General features: G+C 49.8%; 8 protein-coding genes across 8 annotated transcripts; 4 read left to right on the top strand and 4 right to left on the bottom strand.

Annotated features, from left to right (window-relative positions):
* The first annotated feature begins 8,044 nt into the window (after positions 1–8,044).
* Positions 8,045–10,088, top strand: DEU56DRAFT_824298 (uncharacterized protein). Its single transcript, XM_041354246.1, has 5 exons — positions 8,045–8,319; positions 8,384–8,763; positions 8,826–8,993; positions 9,113–9,634; positions 9,657–10,088. Exons 1-5 carry the CDS (start codon positions 8,235–8,237, stop codon positions 9,741–9,743), a joined length of 1,242 nt encoding a protein of 413 aa, XP_041204631.1. The 5' UTR covers positions 8,045–8,234; the 3' UTR covers positions 9,744–10,088.
* Positions 10,089–12,261: 2,173 nt separating this feature from the next.
* On the bottom strand, positions 12,262–12,631 carry DEU56DRAFT_916393 (uncharacterized protein; the record flags this gene model as incomplete). Its single annotated transcript, XM_041357853.1, has 4 exons — positions 12,262–12,288; positions 12,347–12,417; positions 12,472–12,531; positions 12,589–12,631. The coding sequence occupies 4 exons, from the start codon at positions 12,629–12,631 to the stop codon at positions 12,262–12,264; spliced, it is 201 nt and encodes a 66-aa protein (XP_041204630.1).
* A 755-nt stretch (positions 12,632–13,386) lies between these two features.
* Positions 13,387–14,328, top strand: DEU56DRAFT_824291 (ribosomal protein S11-domain-containing protein). Its single transcript, XM_041354245.1, has 4 exons — positions 13,387–13,470; positions 13,587–13,755; positions 13,813–14,069; positions 14,121–14,328. The coding sequence occupies exons 1-4, from the start codon at positions 13,468–13,470 to the stop codon at positions 14,145–14,147; spliced, it is 456 nt and encodes a 151-aa protein (XP_041204629.1). The 5' UTR covers positions 13,387–13,467; the 3' UTR covers positions 14,148–14,328.
* A 74-nt stretch (positions 14,329–14,402) lies between these two features.
* Positions 14,403–16,838, top strand: DEU56DRAFT_824288 (uncharacterized protein). Its single transcript, XM_041354244.1, has 9 exons — positions 14,403–14,610; positions 14,670–14,713; positions 14,778–15,163; positions 15,215–15,225; positions 15,284–15,424; positions 15,478–15,570; positions 15,626–16,242; positions 16,292–16,304; positions 16,354–16,838. Exons 1-9 carry the CDS (start codon positions 14,489–14,491, stop codon positions 16,697–16,699), a joined length of 1,773 nt encoding a protein of 590 aa, XP_041204628.1. The 5' UTR covers positions 14,403–14,488; the 3' UTR covers positions 16,700–16,838.
* A 387-nt stretch (positions 16,839–17,225) lies between these two features.
* Positions 17,226–18,209, bottom strand: DEU56DRAFT_565267 (uncharacterized protein). Its single transcript, XM_041346837.1, has 2 exons — positions 17,905–18,209; positions 17,226–17,849 (listed from the first exon to the last, which is right to left on the bottom strand). The coding sequence occupies exons 1-2, from the start codon at positions 18,064–18,066 to the stop codon at positions 17,295–17,297; spliced, it is 717 nt and encodes a 238-aa protein (XP_041204627.1). The 5' UTR covers positions 18,067–18,209; the 3' UTR covers positions 17,226–17,294.
* DEU56DRAFT_565291 (uncharacterized protein) lies at positions 18,210–18,826 on the bottom strand. Its single transcript, XM_041346838.1, has 3 exons — positions 18,767–18,826; positions 18,267–18,710; positions 18,210–18,214 (listed from the first exon to the last, which is right to left on the bottom strand). The coding sequence occupies exon 2, from the start codon at positions 18,660–18,662 to the stop codon at positions 18,405–18,407; it is 258 nt and encodes an 85-aa protein (XP_041204626.1). The 5' UTR covers positions 18,663–18,710; positions 18,767–18,826; the 3' UTR covers positions 18,210–18,214; positions 18,267–18,404.
* A 1,069-nt stretch (positions 18,827–19,895) lies between these two features.
* Positions 19,896–21,349, top strand: DEU56DRAFT_961362 (Lactonase, 7-bladed beta-propeller-domain-containing protein; the record flags this gene model as incomplete). The annotated part of the gene is made up of 4 exons (XM_041359341.1): positions 19,896–20,053; positions 20,119–20,269; positions 20,357–20,521; positions 20,589–21,349. The coding sequence occupies 4 exons, from the start codon at positions 19,896–19,898 to the stop codon at positions 21,243–21,245; spliced, it is 1,131 nt and encodes a 376-aa protein (XP_041204625.1). The 3' UTR covers positions 21,246–21,349.
* Positions 21,350–21,504: 155 nt separating this feature from the next.
* DEU56DRAFT_824277 (Sucraseferredoxin-like protein) lies at positions 21,505–22,284 on the bottom strand. Its single transcript, XM_041354243.1, has 2 exons — positions 21,677–22,284; positions 21,505–21,621 (listed from the first exon to the last, which is right to left on the bottom strand). The coding sequence occupies exons 1-2, from the start codon at positions 22,264–22,266 to the stop codon at positions 21,573–21,575; spliced, it is 639 nt and encodes a 212-aa protein (XP_041204624.1). The 5' UTR covers positions 22,267–22,284; the 3' UTR covers positions 21,505–21,572.
* Positions 22,285–22,709: the final 425 nt, after the last annotated feature.

The raw sequence follows: 22,709 nt of genomic DNA, 5'->3' as shown, positions 1-22,709 counted from the left end.
CATCCGGATTTGGCGCGCCGATAACGCCGAGCTTCTTCTCGACATCGACGCTCACCAACATTGGGTTCGAAGCGTTGTGTGGTCGCCTGACGGCCAGCAACTTGTTTCTGCATCATTTGACAAAACAGTCAAGTTTTGGAGCTCAGAAGATGGAGATCAGATCGGTCGAACTTGCACTGGTCCGACCACTTACCACTCGCTCGCCATCTCTGCTGATGGCTCCTTCATTGCCACTGCCTCGGACGACAAGACTTTGCGATTATGGAGCACAAAGACACACTGGCTGATAAGGCAGGTACTTGAACACGCCGCTTGGATTCGCTGTGTCGCAATTTCTCCCAATGGAGAGCTGCTCGTGAGTGGAGATGGCGAAGGGAAGGTGCTGCTCTGTTCTATTAAGAACATACTCGAGCAACACAAAACAGAGGAATGGACAACAGAGGATGAAGAAGCAGAGCAACTACACATCATATTCAGTGATGCGCAGGTATGCTCACACCCATTATGTTTCGCCTTTCTATTCATTCGTACCATTCTGCGCGGTGACAAATAGCTGCGCAGTTACAACTGTCCAAGCAACCATACCTCAGAACTTGACGAAGCCTCTGGCAGTGACGATGAAACCTCTGACAGTGACGACGAAGCATCTGGCAATGACGACGAAGCCTCTTGCAGTGACGACGAAGCCTCTGACAGTGATGACGAAGCACCTGGCAGTGACGACGAAGCATCTGACAGTGACGACGAAGCACCTGACAATGACGACGAACACTCATGGTTTGACGTGAGCTGTTTGCCTTCGATGCATTCCCTCATCACGGAACATAAGCTTGCTTCATGCAGATCCTCTCCATAACCGCCCCACTCCACTCCGCATCCATCACTGGCATCCTACACACCGCTGACGAACTCCTAACCCAAGAGATCAACGCAAATGACAACAACCACATCTCCTATGCCAATCGCTCAGTCATAAGAGCGCGAAATTTCGAGTGGGAGGATGCGCTTCACGATGCAGCCAAGGTTAGACTTTGCCTATCATGAAACCCAGACGACGGGTTGACTCAGCTTTATCGTATAGTCAATTGCCATCCAGCCCTCGTTATTGGGCTACATCTCCAAGGGCATCGCTCTCTGCGGCAGCGAGCAGCTCTGGGACGCGATGGAGGCTTTCGATCTCGCTTTCATATTTTCTAATCGTAATCCGTCTACTGTCGATCTTTTACTATTGATCAAGGTGCTCTCGTCGCTCTTTCCACAGTCTATTTGTCTACTTATACTTCATGTCTTTTTTTTTTAACAGGCTGTTGCACTTTTCAACGCCGGTCGCCACGACGAGGCAATGCGGCGAGTCCAAGATCTAGCCACTGCTCATAAACACCCAGATACACTTCCATGCAACATCGTCAATGTAAGTTCCATATTAAACCTGAGTCTGAATTCAAGTTTTCTCACTTTCATACTCAGTCGTACCTATGTGCACAACTCGCAACAATCGATTTCGAGAACGAACAATACAGCAAAGCCGCTGAGCAACTCACAGCCAGCCTCACCAGCCTCCTCTCACACAAAACGCTTGTGGAACCTAGACTGAAGATATTCACGGTGGTGCGTTCATTGCGCAGCCGTCGGGGACGCTTTTTTCATTGATCACAGCTTTTTGGTTGGGACTTGGATTCGTTTTGGCAAACTGTTAACCAAAGGCGGTGCGATGCGCTCCTCCGCGCTGGTCGGGTCGTTGAAGCAGTCGAAGCTCTTCAATATATGATGAGCATGATCGATGAAGGCGGGAAGGACAGCTGCCTCGAATGGTCTACCAGTAAGTGTTCTCGAGTTAAACAGACTTGAACAGCGATACTCATGGGGCCAATTAGCTTTCAAGCAAGAATGCATCGCGCGCTGCGTCGCGGAGGCTGTTGCTACGAGCGATTACGAGATGGCGGTGGAACTGTATTCGGCGGCGATTATGCTAGATTCCTCAAACGAGTCCTTGTATGCTCACAGGAGTAAGGCGAATTTAGAACGAAATCTCTGTGCGGAGGCTCTTCATGATGCGGAAAAGGTGCGGGTGATGTCTGTATCCGTTATTGTAGCAACTATGCTGATACCGCCCATACACAGGTCATCGAACTCAACCCTTTGTCGTACCTTGGGTACGAAGTGAAGCTTGCAGCACTCCACAAAGCCCGACGTCACGATGAAGCACTTGAAGCTTTCAACATCATGATCTCCAAATCAGACTACTGTCCCGAAGCACATATACAAAGTAAGCCCCAAATAACCGATGGGAAGAATAACTATCAACTCTTTTTTTCAGAGCTACGTCAGCAATATATCAGTCCATCTGAAGTAGAAGACACAATTCTCCAAACTATCCACGCTCAACTGGAAAACGCGCCACTTCGTCTACTCAACACCTCCACTGGGCGTTTATGCAACCGCGAGGCACAGATACACGCTTTCATGGAAAGCACAGAGTACAAGCAGCTTTTGCATCCACATGCGCCCCTCCAAACAGAACTCATAACAGAAACGGTCGCAAAGTATTTCAATCGGGTCATGTTATCGCACAGGTGGGAACGGAAAGAGCCACTACTGCACGACATCGCGGACAAAGTCATATACGACCTGCACCCAGTCGGAACCATATTCAAACTACAAACATTCTGCAAAATCGCTCGCGATGCGGGGTATCGCTGGGCATGGAGCGATACCTGCTGCATCGACCAAAAAAACAAAGCCGAGCTCCAACGATCCGTAAACTCCATGTTCGTCTGGTATCGCCAGTCAGCGCTTACGATCGTTTACCTCTCGGACGTCCACGAGTCCGGCGCGCTGGGGAATAGCGCTTGGAATACGCGCGGATGGACTGTTCAGGAGTTATTGGCTCCTGTGGTTATTCTCTTTTATAGAGCAGATTGGACTCTGTATCGAGACGACTGCTCGTCTAACCATAAGAAGTCTGCTGCTATCATGCAGGAGCTGCAGGATTCGACGGGCATAGATGCGCAGTCCCTCGTCGCTTTTTGTCCAGGGACGCAAGGCGCACGCGAGAAACTCCAATGGGCATCTAGCCGTGCCACTACCCTGCAAGAAGACACCGCATACTCATTATTCGGTATCTTCGGTATCGACCTTCCCGTCTGCTACGGCGAGACGAAACAAAATGCGCTCGGGCGGCTTCTACAGGAGATCGTCGCTCGGTCAGGCGATATCACCGCTTTGGACTGGATCGGGAAACCATCCCAGTTCAATAGCTGTCTCCCGGCTGACATCGCCTCGTATAAAGCCCCGCCAAGCATGCTGTCGTCTTTACCTGAAGACGAGATGCAGTTGGCTGTCTCGAGGCTGCGAGATTCTGTAGATGTGGAGTCGGCTTCGACACTTTATACCCTCCTTGAGAGCCTCAGCGCTCCGCGGTTCGCAAACTCCCGACTGCACCTACCTTGCATCGTATTTCCTGTCACAGAAGTCAGACGGAGGAGCGGCCAGAATCAGAATCAGGAGACGGGTTCCACGTTCAATGTCAAGGCAGACGGGCTTCAAGACTTTGTGGTCACCACGGAGGACAGACTGGTTCAATTCTCGCGTGCGCGGCCCACGCAGCAGACATTCCTGCTCGTCCGCCCGTGGAATCTATATGATCTCGGGTTGCCTGATTTTGCGGACGAGTCCGTTAGAACGTTGTCTGTGCCTTTGTCTATGACAGATCACGAGCGGGCTGATGAGGAGCGACTCGGGGCGCTGAGGTTGGTGGTTCGTCTTGGGCAGGCTTTTGGTGGACTATTGATGGCGCAGCAGAGGGGTGGGGAGTATAAGAGGATCGCTTCGGATTGTAATGTTGTGGCGCGGGTCAAGGATGTGGCTGCTGTTCATGATATGATGGACATCAGGACGCTGGAGATATTGTAGCTAGTCGCGTATAGATTTTGAAGGACAGTATCTACTTACGCGATTGTATGATCTCTAATACTCAAAGACACTACAAGTATGAATCTGAGAAGGCGTTGTTTGGTGTCTATTTGTCCCTAATACCTCTGTATTTGGGCGGCTTTCTGACAGTTCGTTGTCATCGTTGGTCAATTACTCTGACATCCAAGCACCTTACCGAGTCAGGCTCAGGTTCCACTCGCAACAAGTCATCCTTGCAAACGCTCATGTCAGCCCCAGAATTAGCTCTGCATAAAGTTCAATCACTGACTCGAACTTCCAGGGAAAATCCCCCGCAGCATCCGCAGTCAGTGGGAAGAATTCCATCGACAATATTAATAATTAGCACAGATGACTCCTTCCCAAGCTGTGTCAACCAATGAGTGCCCTCATGACGCAGGGGACCCATGATAGCTGTTTAACGAACACCACCCGGTCGCACCCAAGTTTTTTTGCTGCTCCAATGTGATATCCCAGGCACACGACGTCGACGATTCAGAGGTTTGGAGTGTTGAATTGGACCAATCGAGGGCGTCGCTTGAGTCATTCTTGCTCCGTTCATTGCGAAATGTTGGGGTCGGGTTGTCTTGCACCGGGCCAGTAACACGTTCGGAAATCGCATGACGACTGATTCGGAGTCTCAGTTGAGGTCGCTCGTTCGCTCTTTTGCTAGCGCAGCACCGTAGTGCGGAATACAAGATGCTGACACGATGACGTTCACGTCAGATGCTGTTGTATGCATTTCAAAGAAGTCTGTGTATCATGCAGGAAAGCGAACCACCAGGATTGTATCATTAAATCGTTGCTGAGAGCACCGCTGAGAAAGCGGTGTTTATCCCAGCCACGAATCATATGCGTATCGGCCATGGTGCGTCCTTGTCGATTGGCTTCCACAAGAGCTCATCCCTGCAGGAAGCTCATGCTCGTTCAGCTTTGGAATTAGTTCTGCAACAAGTGTATGCGCCGATGAGAGATCCCTTGCACTTTCTGACGTCAGGCTCTTGACAATAGTACCTATGCCTACTGAGCTCGTTAACGTTACCCCAAGGCATAGAGGACAGTCTTCTCATTACTAGTCGATGCTCACAAAAGGTGAATCCATTGCCATTGCATAATAGAATAGAATACAAATGCCCAATTCAGAATCTTCAAGCCAAGTGAACGGTCCAGGGGACTCTCAACTCAAATCCGAATAGAGCGCCATTCGCCGACGGGGCTAACACAGATGTGTCATCTCGACTCCCGTCATCATGCTCATGCGAATAGAGTAACCTTCATTTCCGTTCCACTTCAAATTAAAGTTTGTAAGATGCAACAATCATTTGTCCGTTCCAACTACTTCCTTTCTTAGAACGGGTTGAGAGTTAGAGCGCCCGTGGCTAGTGCTTAGGACTAGGCCAACTGTCACTTATAATAACGTTGCTACACAATTTTAAAAAACAAAGAACAGACTCAGCTGTGTACATCGCTCTATCCTCACAAAGCCCATCCACCTTCAACCCGACACAACCGCGAAGAACCCGAACGAAGCACACACTTCTAGTACCTGGCCATGGTCCACAGTCGCCGCAAGACGAGACAAAGACGAGACCACTAGCAAGGCACGCCAGCGCTAGAACTTCGAACATTAATATCCGGATATTTCCAGCGAAGGCTCATTGTAGCGGTCCGGTGGGGGGGTATCTCGTGCCGTCAGCGATAGATTTGATTCTGATTCCTTCCTTCTACCGTGGGGCTCGAACGCACAAAGCAGCGCACAGTGCCAAGCGATGAGATACCGGACTAATGATCACCAGAGAGGGCTTGTCTCGCCACGTTCCTAGTCGAATCGTGTCAGGGATGGCATGTTGTCTCGCCGTGTCAGGGATGCGTGCGTGATGCGTGCTGCGCCATTCGATAAGATAGATGCTTTCCAGTTGCCGCGTTTTCTAGAAGTAATGATTGAGCGAGGATGAGACGGCTGTAGGTCCTTCAAAGTTCAAGATGTGTTTTGTTTTGATTTGTTTTCCAATTAGGTGCTTCGCAAACTCTCACTCCTAAACTCCCCACACTTGATATTGGAGGCATGTAGGCGAAGTTCATTTGGAGTATTCGGTGGGTGAACGCAACAGGTATTGGCGGAGTTGCTGGTCGGTGGTTAATCCCCTGAGGGAAAAAGGAAACGGAAACGCTGCACGCATACGCGTACACCTTTCAGATAACACACATCATGCAGGCCACGAGCTTTCGACGAGGCTTACACGCAGAAATCTCTCCGCCTAGCAATCGCCCAACCGATTCCTTCACCACGCACAACATCTATCTATCCATCACAAAAGCACACGTATTCACATCCAGCAGCACCATCCTATACATAGCACTTAACAAGCGCTAGCCATATCTCGCGATCGCTATCCTCGCGCGCGTGAAGTGACCCCGGAGATGAAACGTGGCCCGTGGGTGGGGTAAAGATATTATATATCAGTATTAGGTTTCATCATACATATCGGTACGTAGTGGAGCACGATGATGGTGCCCCACCTTGTTGCGAAATTAGGTCGCACCTAGAACTGGAGATAGAGATGGGGATGGAGATCATAAAACTTAACTTGGCCCTCTCAATCTGCGATAGACGCTCGTTTGCTAGGGGGAGGCTAAACAATGCCCCCGTATGGTGGAGGTCAGCACTCGATATAAAACGTGCGTCCTGGCGATAAGTCGCTGCATCTTCCTTAATCGATGACGCGAAGAGTGCCAGTGGTGGACAGGCTCAGCTCTTTGCATCGTGGTGTGATTCGAGACGAGGTCTCCCATGGAGGCTTGATCAGGAAAGTATACATCGGAGGGGAGAGCAAACTCCGAGACGTGCGATCCTGCACATACACTCATCCGTAAAGTCTCGTGATAAGCGCACAGTCCAGCGATGATCGGGCTGCACCGATGGCGATTTGTCGAGAAAACCAGTCGAAGCAGGAGCATTCATTCATCCGATAGATTCGCCAGGCACTAAGTACGCAGAGCATCCCAAGCGCTCCGGGCGATCAGTGTGCGGGTACGCACTTGCCTGTCCAGATCCTCCGAGTCGATATCGATATCGGATCAGTTGTTGTGTGCCTATGAATGGGAGGGGCTGTGCAAACACCGAGATCTCGTCGTTTCCGTTTCAGCCTCAGGATATATCAATGTCTTCTTGACAACGCCGGACCGTGCGTGGAAGACGGACCCGTCTCAATCATATCATTTGTGGGTTGTGGCTGCCCGCCACAGCTCCACGATGAGATTGTGATAACTTTAAAAAAAAAAAGAGTAAAAGACAGCCTGGGCGTGGTTCGAAAGAAGCCTTAAGAGAGGCTGCTATCGAAATCCGATAATCGATGGTCGGTTAGAAAGGGGGAGTTTACCGTGTGTGGAGATCTCTTTTTTTTCCGAATGCGCGTACAAACCTGTGGATCCGGCATGTCAGATGTGTACCGAAAGATAGATGTTCCGATTTCCGACGAGTGGAAGATTGGCCTCGTGAGATGACTAAATGTAGGCGCCTTTGGTTTGCTGTTGTCTGGGTGTGTTGCTCCGTCCGAGGTTGGCCATTATTGTGGATTCCTGTTGTGGAAGAGCGCATGGAATGATGTCGGATTAGTCGAAACTGTGGGCCCTGATGGAGGCCGGAGTGTGAGTTTTCGTATTACGGTGGGATGAGCGGGTGAATCCCGCCGTGGCGGGAACACGTGTTTCGCACACCAAGGAGTGTATATGACCTGAAATGGGCAAAGAGGTGTGGGACAACAACGGTTCCGACTTGTATTTTTGCCAATATCCAGGCGCCATTGACACATAAAGGCTGTTAGTTCCGTCGGCAATGTTGGTACGATAACCTTGGCTGTCCTTCTAGTCGAGTCATGCTTTCAAACCCACCAGGACAAAGGGCGAAATACCCTAAGCCCTAACCCTAAATTAGAACTTGCATACATTGTAAAACTCAATTTTTGGGTATTATTCCCTACTCACCTAGAACATGAGGGAGCTCTCTAGAAAAAGGAAAAATGACATGGAACCTACCTTACTGATATCACCTTACAGATCAAATGAACCATATTATGAAGACGGCGTGTTCTGTGAGACAAGAAGAAAATTATGATTATGAACGAGATGCGATTGATAATTTGTTTGGGCCATGCGTGCAGTGCATTGTTTGGCTACTTTAGTAAATTGCCGTCATTCTCAGATTTTTCTCTTCATGCTATTTATCCACCATCAGGTCAAGCGGTACCCCTTGTCAATAGCTTTCTAACTAGCAAACCTGGCAAGGGTTTAATCGTCTTGACCTCATGCTCACCCTCAGTCCTGGTTCAGTCTGCGATGTCTGCGCAGAAGAGTACGGTCCCCACTGTGTTCCTCACTCCATTCCGTGTGGTGAGTACTCGATCACATGGGAGTTTTTTTTTCACTGACTCGAATGCATCCAAATCCTTTCAAGGTCACGTCCTCTGCTCAAGTTGCTGCCATAAAATCGTAGAAAAGACAGCACCTCGTCTCCAGCCCGTCTGTCCATTCTGTCGGGATCATTTCACCAGCGAGGACGTCCGTTTGATCCGCATCGACTTTTCATCATCAAGCGCATGGGCCACTACTCGGCGGCGAACTGAGGCTCTCGACATTGCTGACCGCTCCACATCACGACGGGAAGATCGTTTTCCCTTCGTCGAGCCGAGCTCCTCGCGTACCCGCGCAGAAGCTCGCAGGCTGGAGGATAAAGTGGCAAAAGTAGCCGCAAAAAAATGCTCAGTGGAAGAGGTTTCGACTCTACACAACGAGCTACAAGATTGGTTGACTCATGATGAGAAATCTAACGACCAGGTGAATTTTTTTTACTCTTGTTGATGTTGATGTTGGACGGTTCCGCTGACTTTTGGGCGTAGCTTTCTTCTTTATCCCTGAGTGCTGCGCTGCTCAGGGCGATTTTGATGAATCACTTGGCTCATTCGGAGGCTACGAAAATGGCAAGGGGGGTCGAGGCCACCCTAAAGGGGAAGCTAGACGACATGGAATTAACTGTCACCAAGCTAGAAGCCGATCGAAAGCAGTACGTAATCTTCGATTTTGATATTTGGCTTGGCTGACGAACCTCTTCTAGACAAGTACGTTATAGTGTGATGAATCGTCATGCACGCCACTGACCTTGTGTTTTTTGTTTGTTTTGTTATAGCAAGCCCTCCATGCCCAAAAAGTACAAGAATGTCAGGCTCTTCGAGCAGAGCTTAGCCGTTATACTCTTAAGTCCGCTTCTTCTCAGGCAACGTCCCCTTCCCGCCCCAGTACTGCCGTTCCAACGCCACCTGCCCGCCCCAGCACCGCCGCTCCAACTGGATTAAGCGAGCGGCGCCAATCAGTTTCATCATCGGCGGCATCCGCGTATAACGTACCAGCCATGCCATCCATGCTCTCGCGTTTCGCGGCCACTCATTCCCGAAGTGCCTCCTTATCTGTGTCCGGAGGGTCGAGACCAACGACCCCCGCGCGCATGGCGACACCATCAATTCGGTCTGAGACCCCAATGCAAGCGCCGATGATGTCTTCTCGCCTAAGCTCCGCGTCCCCAATCCCCCCTTCCAGACCGCGAACTATCTCCATCTCCGCGACGTCACCCCAAAAAATAACTCGTTCACACTCCGATGAGCAAGAGAGAGAACGAGAACGGATTCACGAGCGTTGGATGCCGTCACCAAACGTAGCATACAGCCCGCCAACAGGCAAAACTATCAACTACCCCCCCCTACTTTGGTTCGACCCCAGCTCCTGGCCGTGCCCGCGCCTCGTTCTCAACAAACGCTGCTTAAAAAAATATTTGTCCTATCTTGGATTTGTCGTTGCTTGATTTTCAGTCTAGCGGTCCCAGGACTACTACTCTACTTGTCTCATATTGCTATCTGTCGCCTAGTTCTCGTATCCCATTTCCTCTTTTCCGTTTCCATTTTCTCCGTCTCTGTCTCTCGCATCTGCATCCCTCATCATTCGCGCTGCTCCTTATACTAATGATTTTATTTCTCTGTATCCTATTCCTTTCGCTTTCTTGACCTCGCTTGGCTTTTTGCAGGATTTCTGAGCCATACCCCATCCCTCGTGCAGTTCGTTCGTGTTACTTATTCCCTTTTGAACAGTTTCACCCCACCCACCCACCCTTAATAAGGAGCGCGTTTTACATGTGCGATTTGATTGCACAGCACATACACATACCTCCTGTAGCATTGTGTTTCCTTTCCTCTTTTTACTGTTTTCATTGTCACTAGCGTTCATTGCTGTCGGTTTTTTTACTTTTGATACGTATACGTACCTCTGTCCTGCTTGTGGTCTCTGTCCTGATCCCGCTCCCTGTTGATTCCGCCTCCCGCTCCTCGTCGACTCTACTTGATTACCTCTCCCCGTCGATTTTCCTTGATTCCCGCTCCCATCGATTCCACTGATTCCCGCTCCCATCGATTCTCTTGATTCCCGCTCCCATCGATTCCACTTGATTCCCGAACTTACCTACCTCCTGACCCCCCTCTTCCATTCCCGGCCGTCGTGCTTTCCGTCTCGCTATCAGTTACTCGCTTTTTACGATCGGTTTGCGGATTTTAGTTTCCGCGGACCTCCTTTACGGATTTTTTGACGATTCTCAGTACTTACGCAGTAGTAGTACATATGACTTTTGTGATGTTTTTTACATAGAGGAATGATTAACTTTGTTATCATTCATATTGTGCTGCGGTTATCATTCACGTCGATGCACTCGTCATCATTCACGTTGTGCGCTTGTTATCATTCACGTTGTGCACTCGTCATCATTCTGTGACGCTGCGCTGCGGTTGAATTTCATATTGCAATTGCATATTGTCGGTGATTCAAGTTCTTTTCGACGAACGGGTGGAACGCAATGCGCTTCAACCTTGGCGATCTCAGTTCACGGTGCTCCGCGGATTTGAAGGTCGAGGAATTGGCCATGGAACTGGTCAGCTGAGCGCTTGCGCAGCTGAGAGGTTTCAAGTGTCAAACGTAAACTTAGCTTGGGGTTTATGCAGGGCTCTGGAAGTCCATGGCTATAATCACATGCCGTTGATAGTACTGAATGGGTGCGGACACCGCGTATCTCAAGCTTCACCATTAACAAATTTACTTACATTGCCATTTGCTCCGTGAGTGACTCAGTCGGTTCAACGTTAAAACTTCTTCACGCTTATCATCCCGCGAATACTATAGCTGCGTTCACATCTTCTGCGCCGTTCCAACGCGCGGAGATCTTTGTTTTTTTGTTTATAGACCTTGGAGGTCCCTGAACGTTTTGAACTCTGCTGCAGCGTGTCCTACACGCTGCTTTCCCGAACAGGCAGAGCGCCAACGTACACGAGGTTACGAGGCCTACGCATCATCGGCCTAACTGCGCAAATGGCCTCACACATGCACCTTCAAAGCTACGTATATTTATATTCCTGCTGATACCCATTATATTATAATCTATTCTATTCTCGTCGGATATTTACGCGAGAAGATTTTCAATGGCAAGCGGTATGTGCTAACGTTGACTCGTAAAAAGGAGAACCTTGCAACGTTGCAAACACATGTATGCGCTGCAGGGGGGTGGACCGAGGTACGAGATCAAGATACAAGATAATCCCCCTTCTTTCTTTCTTTTCTTTCTTTTCAAGCGCTTTAACCGTTATCGCTACTCCGCGTATCGTGCATGCATGCATGACCTTGGCATGAATCGAATTTTGAATTCGCTTTTTCGCCTGACGTGAAAGCCCTAAAACGCGATTGCTGGATGGTGTTGTGGATGATAGGGGGCGGACTGCATAATGGAGTTTGACGTAAAATGGACTGATAGGAACGGGGTTCAGTGGCGAGTCACTGGGCGGATCCTTTAGTTTTTTTCCTTTGTGGACCTCCTTGATCGTCGATCAAGGCCCCTGCACGCTGTCTATAGAATGGACATACACAAAGGGACATTGGCCGTTTGTTCTTTGACTCCTTCGAGCGACTGTGCTCTGAAGAAGCGTCCTTGCTGGAATAATCACCATTATCATTGAATTTAGATCTTGGAAACCAGTGTCCGAATATCATACGCGAGTCTGCTTCTATCTGATCAAGGTGTGCATATGCATGCTGTGTATCTTACTTGTCGAATATATTCGGCCGTTGAGAATGATAGGGCTTAGGACACGTGCTTAATTGGGACATGAAGCTGCCGTGCTGGTCGTATCGCAATCAATGCCAGCAGCCGGCTCACTCGTAGCATAGGTGGAACGTTATCAGGCCCGGGATATCATTTCGTACAGTATATTGATACAAAAGCTAGCTGAATACTATACATCAAAGGGTTCAACGCGAAGGGTGGCCAGCAGGGACCTGGTATGGGGAACGAACATGATTAGAAAGCACACGGGAAAATAGAACGGGCGCTTACGCTGCCCAGGCCCAAGGCGCCCGCGATCTTGTTGTATTCTGCGGTCGTGGGGGTCGCAGTGCCTGCGCAAACTGTGCATCGCCAGTGAGCACGTTGGATCGATGAACGGCAGTGTCTAAACGTACTTTGGGACATGCGGGTTTGGTCACTCCCAGTAGCGACAGCGAGTTGCTGTGCGTTCATGCCTGATCGAGGGTTATAATGTTATGGTAGTGATCGAATATGTACAAGGACATGCGTACCCTTGTTGGCGAGAGCACCGGCGAAGGCCTGGCAGACGGTCATGGTGAATGGGTTGAGGTAGATGTGGGTTGATTAGATAGATATGAGTTGCAGGATAAGAGACCCTGACCTGTTTATATACCGCACAGGTGACAGGTTTGATCAACTGATTACTCCAATGATGAAACACCGAATTGGGGATTTGCTGTGGGCAGGTGACCGGGCGACCCTGCCGAGAAAAGATTATCTGATAAGGTTTCCATATATGCAATATTTGATGGTGCACTTTATTGAATTGAAGAAGCGCATGCTGTTCCACTCACAATGCTAGATTTTGAAACAGCAGAGTTTTGAAAGGAGAGAGCATTAGGAGATATTTCATGCTTCTGCTATTAGCTGCAGCATTTATCGGATCATGGTGACTTCACGCAATGTTGACGCAATGGATCGCGATTTTCTGGGCTAGTACGTTTCTATAAACGTGCAGTTGGCCTCGCGAGCTGTGAATAGGAGAAAGGAAATGCGATGTGCACGAATCTTGAGCTTATGCACATTGATGAATAGCGGCGACTAACTGTTCTTACTTCTCACCTTTCGAAGCTTCACAGTGAATTTGGAGGAAGCTCAATACTCGAGATCGTCATGTGGGCCATTCTGATCTATGGCGATTTTGAGGGTGAATGTACCTTCTGGCATGAAGGAGCTTCCAAAGAACTTGATGGATGGATAACCGATCCCTGTTTGCAGGTTGCCAGCTAGGAGGTTTTGCAATTTGAATTTCGCGTAGCACTACTTCTGTTGTTTGTTCATATTTGCCAAGTTCTGCATAGCCGCAAAACCTTGCTCAGATTCCTCGACTCCAAGGCCCATATCGCTGAATATACCTCAAGCCCATCAAAATGGTGCGTATAGAGTCTCGTACATCATTCTGTGGTGTCGTACACTATCAGTTCGAACATCGTTTCGACATTTTGGCCTGTTGTTGAGGTGGATTGCAAGCTAACTTTTGGATGCATAGGCTCCGAAGAAAACCAAGGTCGCCAAAGAAGAAAACACTGTTTCGCTCGGTCCTCAGGTTGCTGAGGGAGAGTTGGTCTTCGGTGTTGCACACATCTACGCCTCTTTCAACGACACCTTTGTCCATGTCACCGATCTTTCGGGCAAGGAAACCATCTCCCGTGTCACCGGTAAGCGCGATTTGCTATCCTGGTATAGATCTTTAGCTTCATGATAATCGTGCATAGGTGGCATGAAAGTGAAGGCTGACCGTGACGAATCGTCCCCGTATGCCGCTATGTTGGCTGCTCAGGATGTTGCTACGCGCTGCCGCGAGGTTGGCATCACTGCCCTCCACATCAAGCTCCGTGCAACTGGTGGAACTGGCACCAAGACCCCAGGACCCGGTGCACAGAGCGCCCTCCGCGCTCTTGCTCGCGCCGGCATGCGCATTGGGCGTATCGAAGACGTCACACCCGTCCCTACTGACTCCACCAGACGCAAGGTATGCACTCTCACCCATTTTGAAGGAACTTTGTTATTAATTTCCTAACAGGGTGGTCGTCGCGGTCGTCGTCTGTGATCTCCTCATATTCGTGTTTTCGGCCTTGCTGTGAGAATTACCGAAGAGCCAAAAATTGCTACGCATGTACTTGGAGTTACAAATAATATGTCGCCGTTCGACGCGCAGCAAAAACTTTGCCCCGCGGTCGTTCACCTGTTTTGTGTCTCTAGTATTGTGCTGTCAACACCTTTGTGCTTCACATCAACGCGTGATTGAGAATGAAAAACACGTGAAACTGGAGCAGTGAACCCGCTTTATGTAACACCGCGTTTCTTTTTAATCTCTTTTACTGCCTTTTAGACGTATCACGTACTTGTACCTCGGCCTGAAGTCGCATCGAATGCGAGGGGCAGCCAGCAATGGAGCTAATGATTGTGTATAGATTTTTGCGCAAGGTCTCGGACTGGACCATGTCTGGGTTCTATTCCGAGGTCTGCATCACCGGAGGGGAGAATGTGCCGCGGGACGGACCTGTGATCATGTACGTGTCCCGTTCATCCTTGTACCATACCTAAGTATATATAATCATGCGTCTTTCAGTGCTGCGACTCATCACAATGAAATCATCGATATAGCGGCGCTATGTGAGCTCTCCCAAATGTGTTCCCCTTTTAAAAACCTGCATTATTTAAACAAGCGGTGTCGCAGCGGCGACGATGCCGTATCGTCGTAGGGTATGCTACTGGGCAAAGTCATCTCTCTTCAAGAACCCTATATCCGGCGCCATGCTCACTTCCTCGGGAAGCATCCCCGTTCACCGTAACCCTAACAGCTCCTCCTCGTCAAACAGCAACGGCTCGCAAGCAGACTTATTTCGCCACACCTCCGCTGCTCTTGCAGCTGGAGAGGTGGTCGGCGTGTTCCCCGAGGGAACATCGTACACCGAGCCCGGAATCGTGCAAGTGAAGGACGGCGCAGCATGGGCTGCGGTGGAATACGCTAAAGCCGTGACTTTATCCGGGAAGGAAGGCAAGGAGCTGGTGATTGTCCCCGCGGCAGTAGTCTATACGGATAAGTCCAAGTATCAGAGCAGAGTAAGTTTGTCAGCTATTTTATGTCTGATCTGACCCAAATGTGAGCTGTAGGTCTGTGTCAGGTAGTTACCTCGCTCTATCGTTGAGTAGTGCAAGTGATCAGGGCCTTGAACTGACCAGATATGGCAAACCAATAGCCCTCGGCAAATACGCAGCAAGACTGGATCCGGAGAGTGCTGAGAGCACGCGTGTTGTGGTAAAGGAGATCACTGCTGCGATTGAGTCACAGCTCAAGCGCTTGACTGTGAATGCTCCTGACTGGTGCGTGTCGTCCTATCGTGAAACTGATTGTTTATCATTTTTTTGTGTTGCAGGGAAACATTACGTGCGGCTCGTGCAGCAATGGCGGTGTTCTGGAAGAACGAGGATCGCATCCCGCTTCACAGATTCGTTGATATCTCTCAAATGTGAGTTATATGTATCTTGTATCTCCCAGTCTCTCGAAGTTTCGATGACTCCAAGGTTTGTCAATGTTTTCTCGTCAAGAAGTGAAGAAATGGAAAAACGGAAGGCCATTGTGAATAGACACCTTGCGCTTCTGCACTTCACCGGCACTTCTCATTCTGCTCTGGAAGACCTTTACCCTTTCGTCAATCACTACGAGGACTTTCCTATGCGATCCCTCCTTTGGCCGTCTCGTATTCGCGCTACTGTGACACTCCTGTTGCAGCTGTGCACCACCGTATTCCATCCTCGTGCCCTTCTCTTCTTCCCAGTATTCGTGGTTCACCTTCCAGGGTATATTACTGGCTCGTTTGCCGCATGGATGCTGACGATACCGAACGAGGAAGAGACCAAGGCTCAGTTCAAGGCTATATTTGGCGGTCTGGGATTCGCCTTGTCCTATGGCCTGCTCACGCGAGCATGCGTGAAGTTTGCCGTGAAGGTCACCGACCCAGTCCTTTCACCAATTCGCAAAGAGGGTTTGGATGATTTCATCAACAAGGTTTTACGGCTCTCGGCGCTGTGTGACTGCCTAGCTGGAAGGCAGGGGTCGTTGAAGAGTGCGCTCGGTACTTTTGCCATGGCAGTTGGGATGTGTTGGTCCCTTTGGAAATGGCACAACGCCCTTGTGTATGGCAAGTGATCAAAGTTCTTAATAATTTATTATGCTCATTTTGCGAGAAGCGAACTACAGGCAGTAGGTGATCTGGGTTGAGACTGTAGTCATGATTCTAATATTCACGCAGATGGAAGCGCTTTCTGACTGCTTATAGGGTTTTCACGGGCCTCTTGCTCCCTCCGTCTTTCGATCTACCAGCCGATCAACTTCCAACATATTCAACTCTGCCGCTTCCCGCGGAGAATCCGTATATCAAGCGATACGCCGTTGAGGACCCACCCAGAAGCAGTGCTCTCGTTGGCGAGGCGGCTCTCGCAGTGACTCAATTTTCTGTACGAAATGCCGACAACGCGGGCCCTGGTGCACAAGGTCCATTGATTCACAAACGGCAACTCATACGCCACCTGTTTTCCGCTCGTTACGAGGCCTGCCGTGCATTTATACAATCTTCGGATGGACAGACTCCGGGGTGAAGCCAAGCCATCCGATGTTCGTGGACTTTGATGTGTTTAGTGTCTCGTACATTTGGTACATTTGTGATCGCCTAATATGTTTACCTTGACGGCACTTTATGTAGCAATTACCCAAATATTTGGAAGCATGGCAGGAGAGCGGAATGCGCCTTCTGTTTTTTTTTGTTGAGCAACAAGACCATGTAACACATGAAAGGCCGTCATGACACTCAGGCTGCTACGCTTCAGTACTCTGCGAAAATAGACTCGCTTTACGGGCACTTCGTTGTTCGAGGCATCCTCTCGTAAGAAGCTGTTGCTCCCAGTCGCGTCAACAGTTGTGTTACCCTTACTGAGCTACCACAAGGGCGGGATTTCATAGACGTCAGAGGGGTGCAATATCTACCACGTTCATAGTTAATCTAAACAATCTACACCTTCTGGTATTGAAGACCAGGGGTTGAAAGAATCAGTCTTGAGTATGTCGTAGGTGCTGGACAGGGATGCTAGAACATGGTGGACGCCGATCTAGTAACATGATTGAAGTGTACATCAAAATTTCAACGGTAGTAACGCTACGCACTTGGCAGTATAGTATATGACATACGTATTGTATTTAGTAGATACCAGGGATGAGCCGGTATTTAACCACCTTAGCCCAGTCCACCCACTCATCTTTTGCGATTGACTTCATCATTTTATCCTCATTGTCGATCCTAAACATGAGGCCTACTATAGCAGTTATTCTCTGCGCCAGCACTGCCATCATAATCACTTTCACCACAGGGATATTTAAAACGCCTGAGCGTCTAAAGAACGATGACCACGATCCATGCAAGACAAACATGCCGATGGATTGCGCAACCGCTCCCAGATAGGATGGATGGCGGACGACTGCGTATGGTCCGGTCTTTACAAGCGTGTGCTCTTTGCGAACACTGAGATGGAATGTGAAGAAACGACCGAGAGTGCGGAAACACCACCAGCGTAGTAAACCCCCCGCAACCATGAGTGCGGTGCCAGCGAGAAGCTGGGAACTGGTGATGGGTACGTCTTGAATCGTTTGAAGCACAGCGGCTACGCTTTGCATCCCGCTGGGAAGACTGGTGGGGTCTATCACGCGAGAGGCGATGGCAGCGAGTTCTATCAAAGCAACAGCCCAGGAGAGTGCCTGTGGCATAGTTCCATCAAAAAGGTTGGTGGACAATCAATGAACGGATAGTTACCTTTGCGAGCGGGAGCCCGTATTTGATATCCTGGGTGAGAACCCACTCAATAGGATTGTAGTGAACAACATCGTTACTGGTGGGGGTATTGGGCGGTGTGCCAGATACATGCAAAGCGAGTGGGGACGAAAGAATGAGTGGTATCTTGAGGAGGGATTCCATATTTGTGAGGAAGGCTCGGCATTGAGGGTGCTTTTATCCATCGATGCGCTGTGCCCTGTAGTCAGGGGTTGCAGCTAGTCATCCAGCACCAACAAGGGTTGAGGTGCAGACTGGGAATTTTCCCCTTTGGGTAGAGACTAACGTTGTCCTGAGATAAATATTAAATTACTTTATAGCACCGCACTCTCTGTGACACTCACTGATCTTGCAATACCAAGAAGTTGAGGCCGGTTCGGTTTTTCTGGATCGTGTCTGTTTTGGAACAAATAAACGGTTGTTTTCCTATTGGCACACTTGTACGATTGGAGATCAGTACTGAGGATGCTTGCACGCTGGTGCTACGCATAAACAAGCTCCACTAGGCTCGCGCCCTTCTTGTGATGCGCCAAGTATCGCGCAGGAACGCGGAATGATGTATGAGTGGTCCGGCTCTTCATTTGAGCAGGATTGTTTGGGGATTTTCTATGAATTGAATGCGCTGTCAACATCATGACGATCATCCGGGCTTCAGATCCTAAGCAGGCGTAAAGGGGAAGTAAATAAAAACATACACACGTAACACACGTAACAGACCCGCCTGAGGCATATACCCACATACGTGGCTGTGTGTCAGAATCATATGCTATCGAACGTCAGGAACAAGACTGCATGACGAGTGCTTTCAAACGTGTGTAAATTTTGGCAAGGGGAGTGAACTCACCGTGATCAAGGAGGCATGAAGGACACCTGACGAGTGGAAAATTAACAACTGCCTGAGGTTTCCACGGAGATTCGAGTTCTGTCCGGGAGGAAGAACTTCGCACTTCTTCCGACTTTCTCTACTCGCGGATCACTGGTGATCCCGTTGTACATACTTATCCCTGCTCTCATGACATGTAGTAGTCATCGTGATGGCCCGTACGACGGATCGGAAAGTAGCTCTGTGTATTTGAACCGGTATCCGGTCAATGTCACATGGCCGCGTCAATGCAACGTCATCAATTCCATCAGTATGGGTGATCCGCGGGTGCCAGCCAACACAGCGAATAGCTTATTTGAAACCTGGAGAAGCTCTGGGAGTATAATGGTCAAGTCCATATCTTCGGTTTGTTACGACACCCAAAGGTTGTGTGAAAGAAACATTTATCCAGCATTGTAACGATTACAATTTGGAATGACTAGTACCAGGAGTACTTACTATGAGAAAGTTTGGGCGTATGGCCAGAGACAACAGCACCATGAGCTGTGAGGGCGAGCGGGCGCTGAACGGATTGCCTGAGCGAAACTGTTCAGGAACTCGTTTTAAGTATGGTGTTATGCCCTACCAATATTTCTTTGTGACCACTATTTCTTTTTCGCAGGGATTTCCGTGATATACCGTTCCCATGCGTGACGAATGTGAACCATCAATGTGAGGGAGCTGAGAAGTAGTGCTGGGTGCTGCTGGCCCCTGGGTAGGGTTTGGACTCTGGGCGATGGAGGCTGGCGGATGCAGACAGCGAGCTATCACTAACGTAAGTCCGGTTAGCGAAGTTCAAGTATATAGTATTCACACGTTTACAATACACCGATGATCTACCGCTAGGCGCATGATCGATGATCTCCCCCAAGCTTGTCCGACGGCAAGCCTACTACACCTATTTCTGCTCTACGAAGCAAGTCATGCGCTACCTTTGTATTCGCAACGTGACCAGTGAATCTGTGCGAGCGTATGGCTCGCCCTCCACGATATGGTTCTTTCGATGACAAAATTTGTTGAGGCGAATACAAAAGCCCTAGTGATGAGGGCCGGTGACCGGTAATCGCTAACATTCTCGCTTGTTCTCACTTTTCTCTTGTTGCTAATACCTATGGTAAAATTTACTATCCTCGCAGGAGGATACACCTCCTTCATCGCGTCGTATACGTTCAACAGCGACACGAACAATTTGACGTACTTGAACCAGTACCTCACTGGCGGCAATCCATCGTGGATAATTTCGCATCCCACGAACAAGAGTATTCTTTAGTGCGTGTCCTCCTCCTTTGTTAGTATCTGCGCGTGTCTGCTAATGGTTGTAATTGATCACGCAGTGCAACGAACGAGAACGTCCCTACAGGCGCACTACAATCGTTCACGGTCGGACCTGAAGGAGCACTCACCCTTGTCGATACTGCATACTCTGGAGGAAGCGGCCCGCCGTACTGTGGCGGTCTCACCACTGGTCAGGTAGCCATAGTCAACGTACGTGTGGTCTTTACTGCTGTCACTTCCTATGCCTGTCTATGTTTTCCTCTTTTTCAAGTGGATGCTGAATTTCATGAACTTCAGTACGGCTCTGGAACTGCGCGTGTGATCCCCACGACCACAGATCCGCTGCATTTCTCCAATGACAGCACCATTGTGACGTTCCCTGTCCCAACCACGGGAACGCAGGGGGTGTCCGAACCACACATGGCATATCAATACGGCGAGGAGCTGTTGATCCCTGACAAGGTGTGTTTAGGGTCCTTTCATCAGTGATTTGTGGCCTTTCCACTCACCACAAGCGGCTGTGTAATAGGGCAACGATAAGATCTGGCGTCTTGGCCAGAACGGGTCACCAGGTGACTTCTCAGTACATGGTCAAATCGCGCAGCCGATTGGCAGCGGCCCACGGCACATTCAGATCTACGGTGAGCATATCCCCTTTCATAATTCCATCTCGCTAAGCAAGCACGCAGAGAACCAGCTCTACACGGTCCACGAGCTTGCAAGCACTCTGACACTCCAAGACTTCCCCGCATACCCCAATTTCTCCACCCCCATCATCTCCAACGTATCCATCGTCCCATACTATCAACCCGCAGGCTCCAGCTTCGCAGCTGCCGAAGTCCTTATCCCGCTCCCAACAGCCGAGTTCCCGATCCCTTACATTTACACCTCGAACCGCAACGTTGGTGTACAGGACCCGCGTGGGGACACGATCGCCATTTTCGAGAAGGTGGATAACAAGCTGGTGCTGAGGAACCAGGTGTACACGGGCCTGGACCAGATCCGCGGCATGATGCATGGCCAACAGGCCGGCGAGGGAGGCGATGCATATATCGTGGCTGCCGGATTTGCGGGCACTGCGGGCGTCAAGGTGTTCAAGCGAACGGAGGGAGGCGCGAATTTGGAGGAGGTCGCAGTGAATACGGAGCTTCCGACACGGACAAGCTTCGTATGGCTGAAACAATAGATGATCGTACACACTCTGTATCAGAGGAGGTGGTTTGCTGTCTAATATAGAATATGCGTGTGTTTCTAGGGTGTGATACTGGCACTATGGTATGTGCACTCTATATGTATCATGAGCAAGTCCGCTGGAAGAGGTCGAGCTGCTCGTCCTTGCTCAACCCCATGCGGCCTCTCCAGTGGCGCGGAGACAGAGGCTTTTCGTAAGCATTGCGAGGGCGTGCTGGCAACGCGAGAATAGCATCCAGAATTTCTGGAACATCTTCGGGCTCCACCTCACCTAGCCTTTACAATTAAGATTGGATGAATACATGCGCACAGATCAGTAGTGTCAAACATACCATTCTCCGTGCGGGTACACAAGGAGATTTGCTGCGTATCTAGGATTGTGCATGAGCGATCGGGCTTGGTGAAGAGTATGTGACGTGTGCATACTTATGCCCTCCGACATGTGCTACCTCTGCAAGCTTAATACAGGTACTCGGATCACTCGGATCCGCATCTCTGCGCTTGCGGAGCTCATCCCTTATAGCCTGGGCAACTGCTCCCCCCATGTCTCCGCACCGACAATCTCGCGCACCATGCGTGCAGATATATAGATGCACATCATCTGAATCCGGGAACGTAGTACTGGAGACACCCTCGAGCTCAGCGTGCACCCTCAACTGTTCTCCCACCTCCTCAATATTGTCCATAGATACCCTAGCCTCCAGCTTTCCACGCGGATGCGTAAACGCTGTCAAATGATATTCCTGCTTGTCTTCCTCCCCAGGCGGTGGTGCACGGACAGACTGTTGGTCCTCAGACCACGCAAAGTTGACAGACCCGCCCCATTTAGCGGTGCGTAGAAGGAGCGCGCGCTGGACGGGGGTTGCGTACTTGGCGGGATACTCGCTGGGCGGCTGTGGGGTGTGCAAGAAGATGTAGCACTTATGCGGAGGAGCCGTGCCAACGAGCTCTGGTGCGGATCTGGCGGTGGTGGATAGCGACCGCACGAGCGTTTTGAGGGCACGGAATGTTGGCATATGAAGAACCAAAGCTTTGAACTAGTGATTTGAATTCACTGAGGCCCACGCGCAGTTCGGGAACGTGATCATACACGTGACCGGCGCGCGTGCCCCTCTCTTGATGTGCTTAGGAAATACACCCACTTGGTTCTACAGTGGTGTTAGATAAACCCTATTCAGAACGTTGAGCCGCCACGTCGTGGCGTTTGTGGACTTTGAGGTGATAGCCAGGCTGGACCACGGTCCGACGTTGCCAATTCGCACTAATTTCGCAGACCTAGCTTCACAAGGTGAAGCATAGGTGGCAATAAGTTATAACGCTGGCATTAAGCAGACATCTTCTATACATTGCCATGAAAGACAATATTAACGATGTTCAGCACATAAAAACAAGGCATCTTCCCATTATCCCCCACAGATTTATTTGACCCCATATACCATCCTCTGATTCCCCACAAACA

The sequence above is a fragment of the Suillus clintonianus genome (genome assembly GCF_016758775.1).
Source record: "Suillus clintonianus strain FC179 chromosome Unknown DEU56scaffold_85, whole genome shotgun sequence".
Taxonomy (NCBI): domain Eukaryota; kingdom Fungi; phylum Basidiomycota; class Agaricomycetes; order Boletales; family Suillaceae; genus Suillus; species Suillus clintonianus.
Note: the sequence above shows the minus strand (reverse complement) of the source record. Positions and strands in the feature narration are given on the sequence as shown.

Coding starts and splice junctions, on each gene's coding strand:
- DEU56DRAFT_824298 (XM_041354246.1), top strand. CDS start 8,235: ATGCTCACCCTCAGTCCTGGTTCAGTCTGCGATGTCTGCGCAGAAGAG. Junction 8,320..8,383: donor TCCTCACTCCATTCCGTGTG/GTGAGTACTCGA, acceptor AATCCTTTCAAG/GTCACGTCCTCTGCTCAAGT. Junction 8,764..8,825: donor ATGAGAAATCTAACGACCAG/GTGAATTTTTTT, acceptor TTTTGGGCGTAG/CTTTCTTCTTTATCCCTGAG.
- DEU56DRAFT_824291 (XM_041354245.1), top strand. Junction 13,756..13,812: donor AACCATCTCCCGTGTCACCG/GTAAGCGCGATT, acceptor AATCGTGCATAG/GTGGCATGAAAGTGAAGGCT. Junction 14,070..14,120: donor CTGACTCCACCAGACGCAAG/GTATGCACTCTC, acceptor ATTTCCTAACAG/GGTGGTCGTCGCGGTCGTCG.
- DEU56DRAFT_824288 (XM_041354244.1), top strand. CDS start 14,489: ATGGAGCTAATGATTGTGTATAGATTTTTGCGCAAGGTCTCGGACTGG. Junction 14,714..14,777: donor CATCGATATAGCGGCGCTAT/GTGAGCTCTCCC, acceptor GCGGTGTCGCAG/CGGCGACGATGCCGTATCGT. Junction 15,425..15,477: donor ACTGTGAATGCTCCTGACTG/GTGCGTGTCGTC, acceptor TTTGTGTTGCAG/GGAAACATTACGTGCGGCTC.
- DEU56DRAFT_565267 (XM_041346837.1), bottom strand. CDS start 18,066: ATGGAATCCCTCCTCAAGATACCACTCATTCTTTCGTCCCCACTCGCT. Junction 17,850..17,904: donor ACGGGCTCCCGCTCGCAAAG/GTAACTATCCGT, acceptor ACTATGCCACAG/GCACTCTCCTGGGCTGTTGC.
- DEU56DRAFT_565291 (XM_041346838.1), bottom strand. CDS start 18,662: ATGTGGGTATATGCCTCAGGCGGGTCTGTTACGTGTGTTACGTGTGTA.
- DEU56DRAFT_824277 (XM_041354243.1), bottom strand. CDS start 22,266: ATGCCAACATTCCGTGCCCTCAAAACGCTCGTGCGGTCGCTATCCACC. Junction 21,622..21,676: donor GCACATGTCGGAGGGCATAA/GTATGCACACGT, acceptor GCACAATCCTAG/ATACGCAGCAAATCTCCTTG.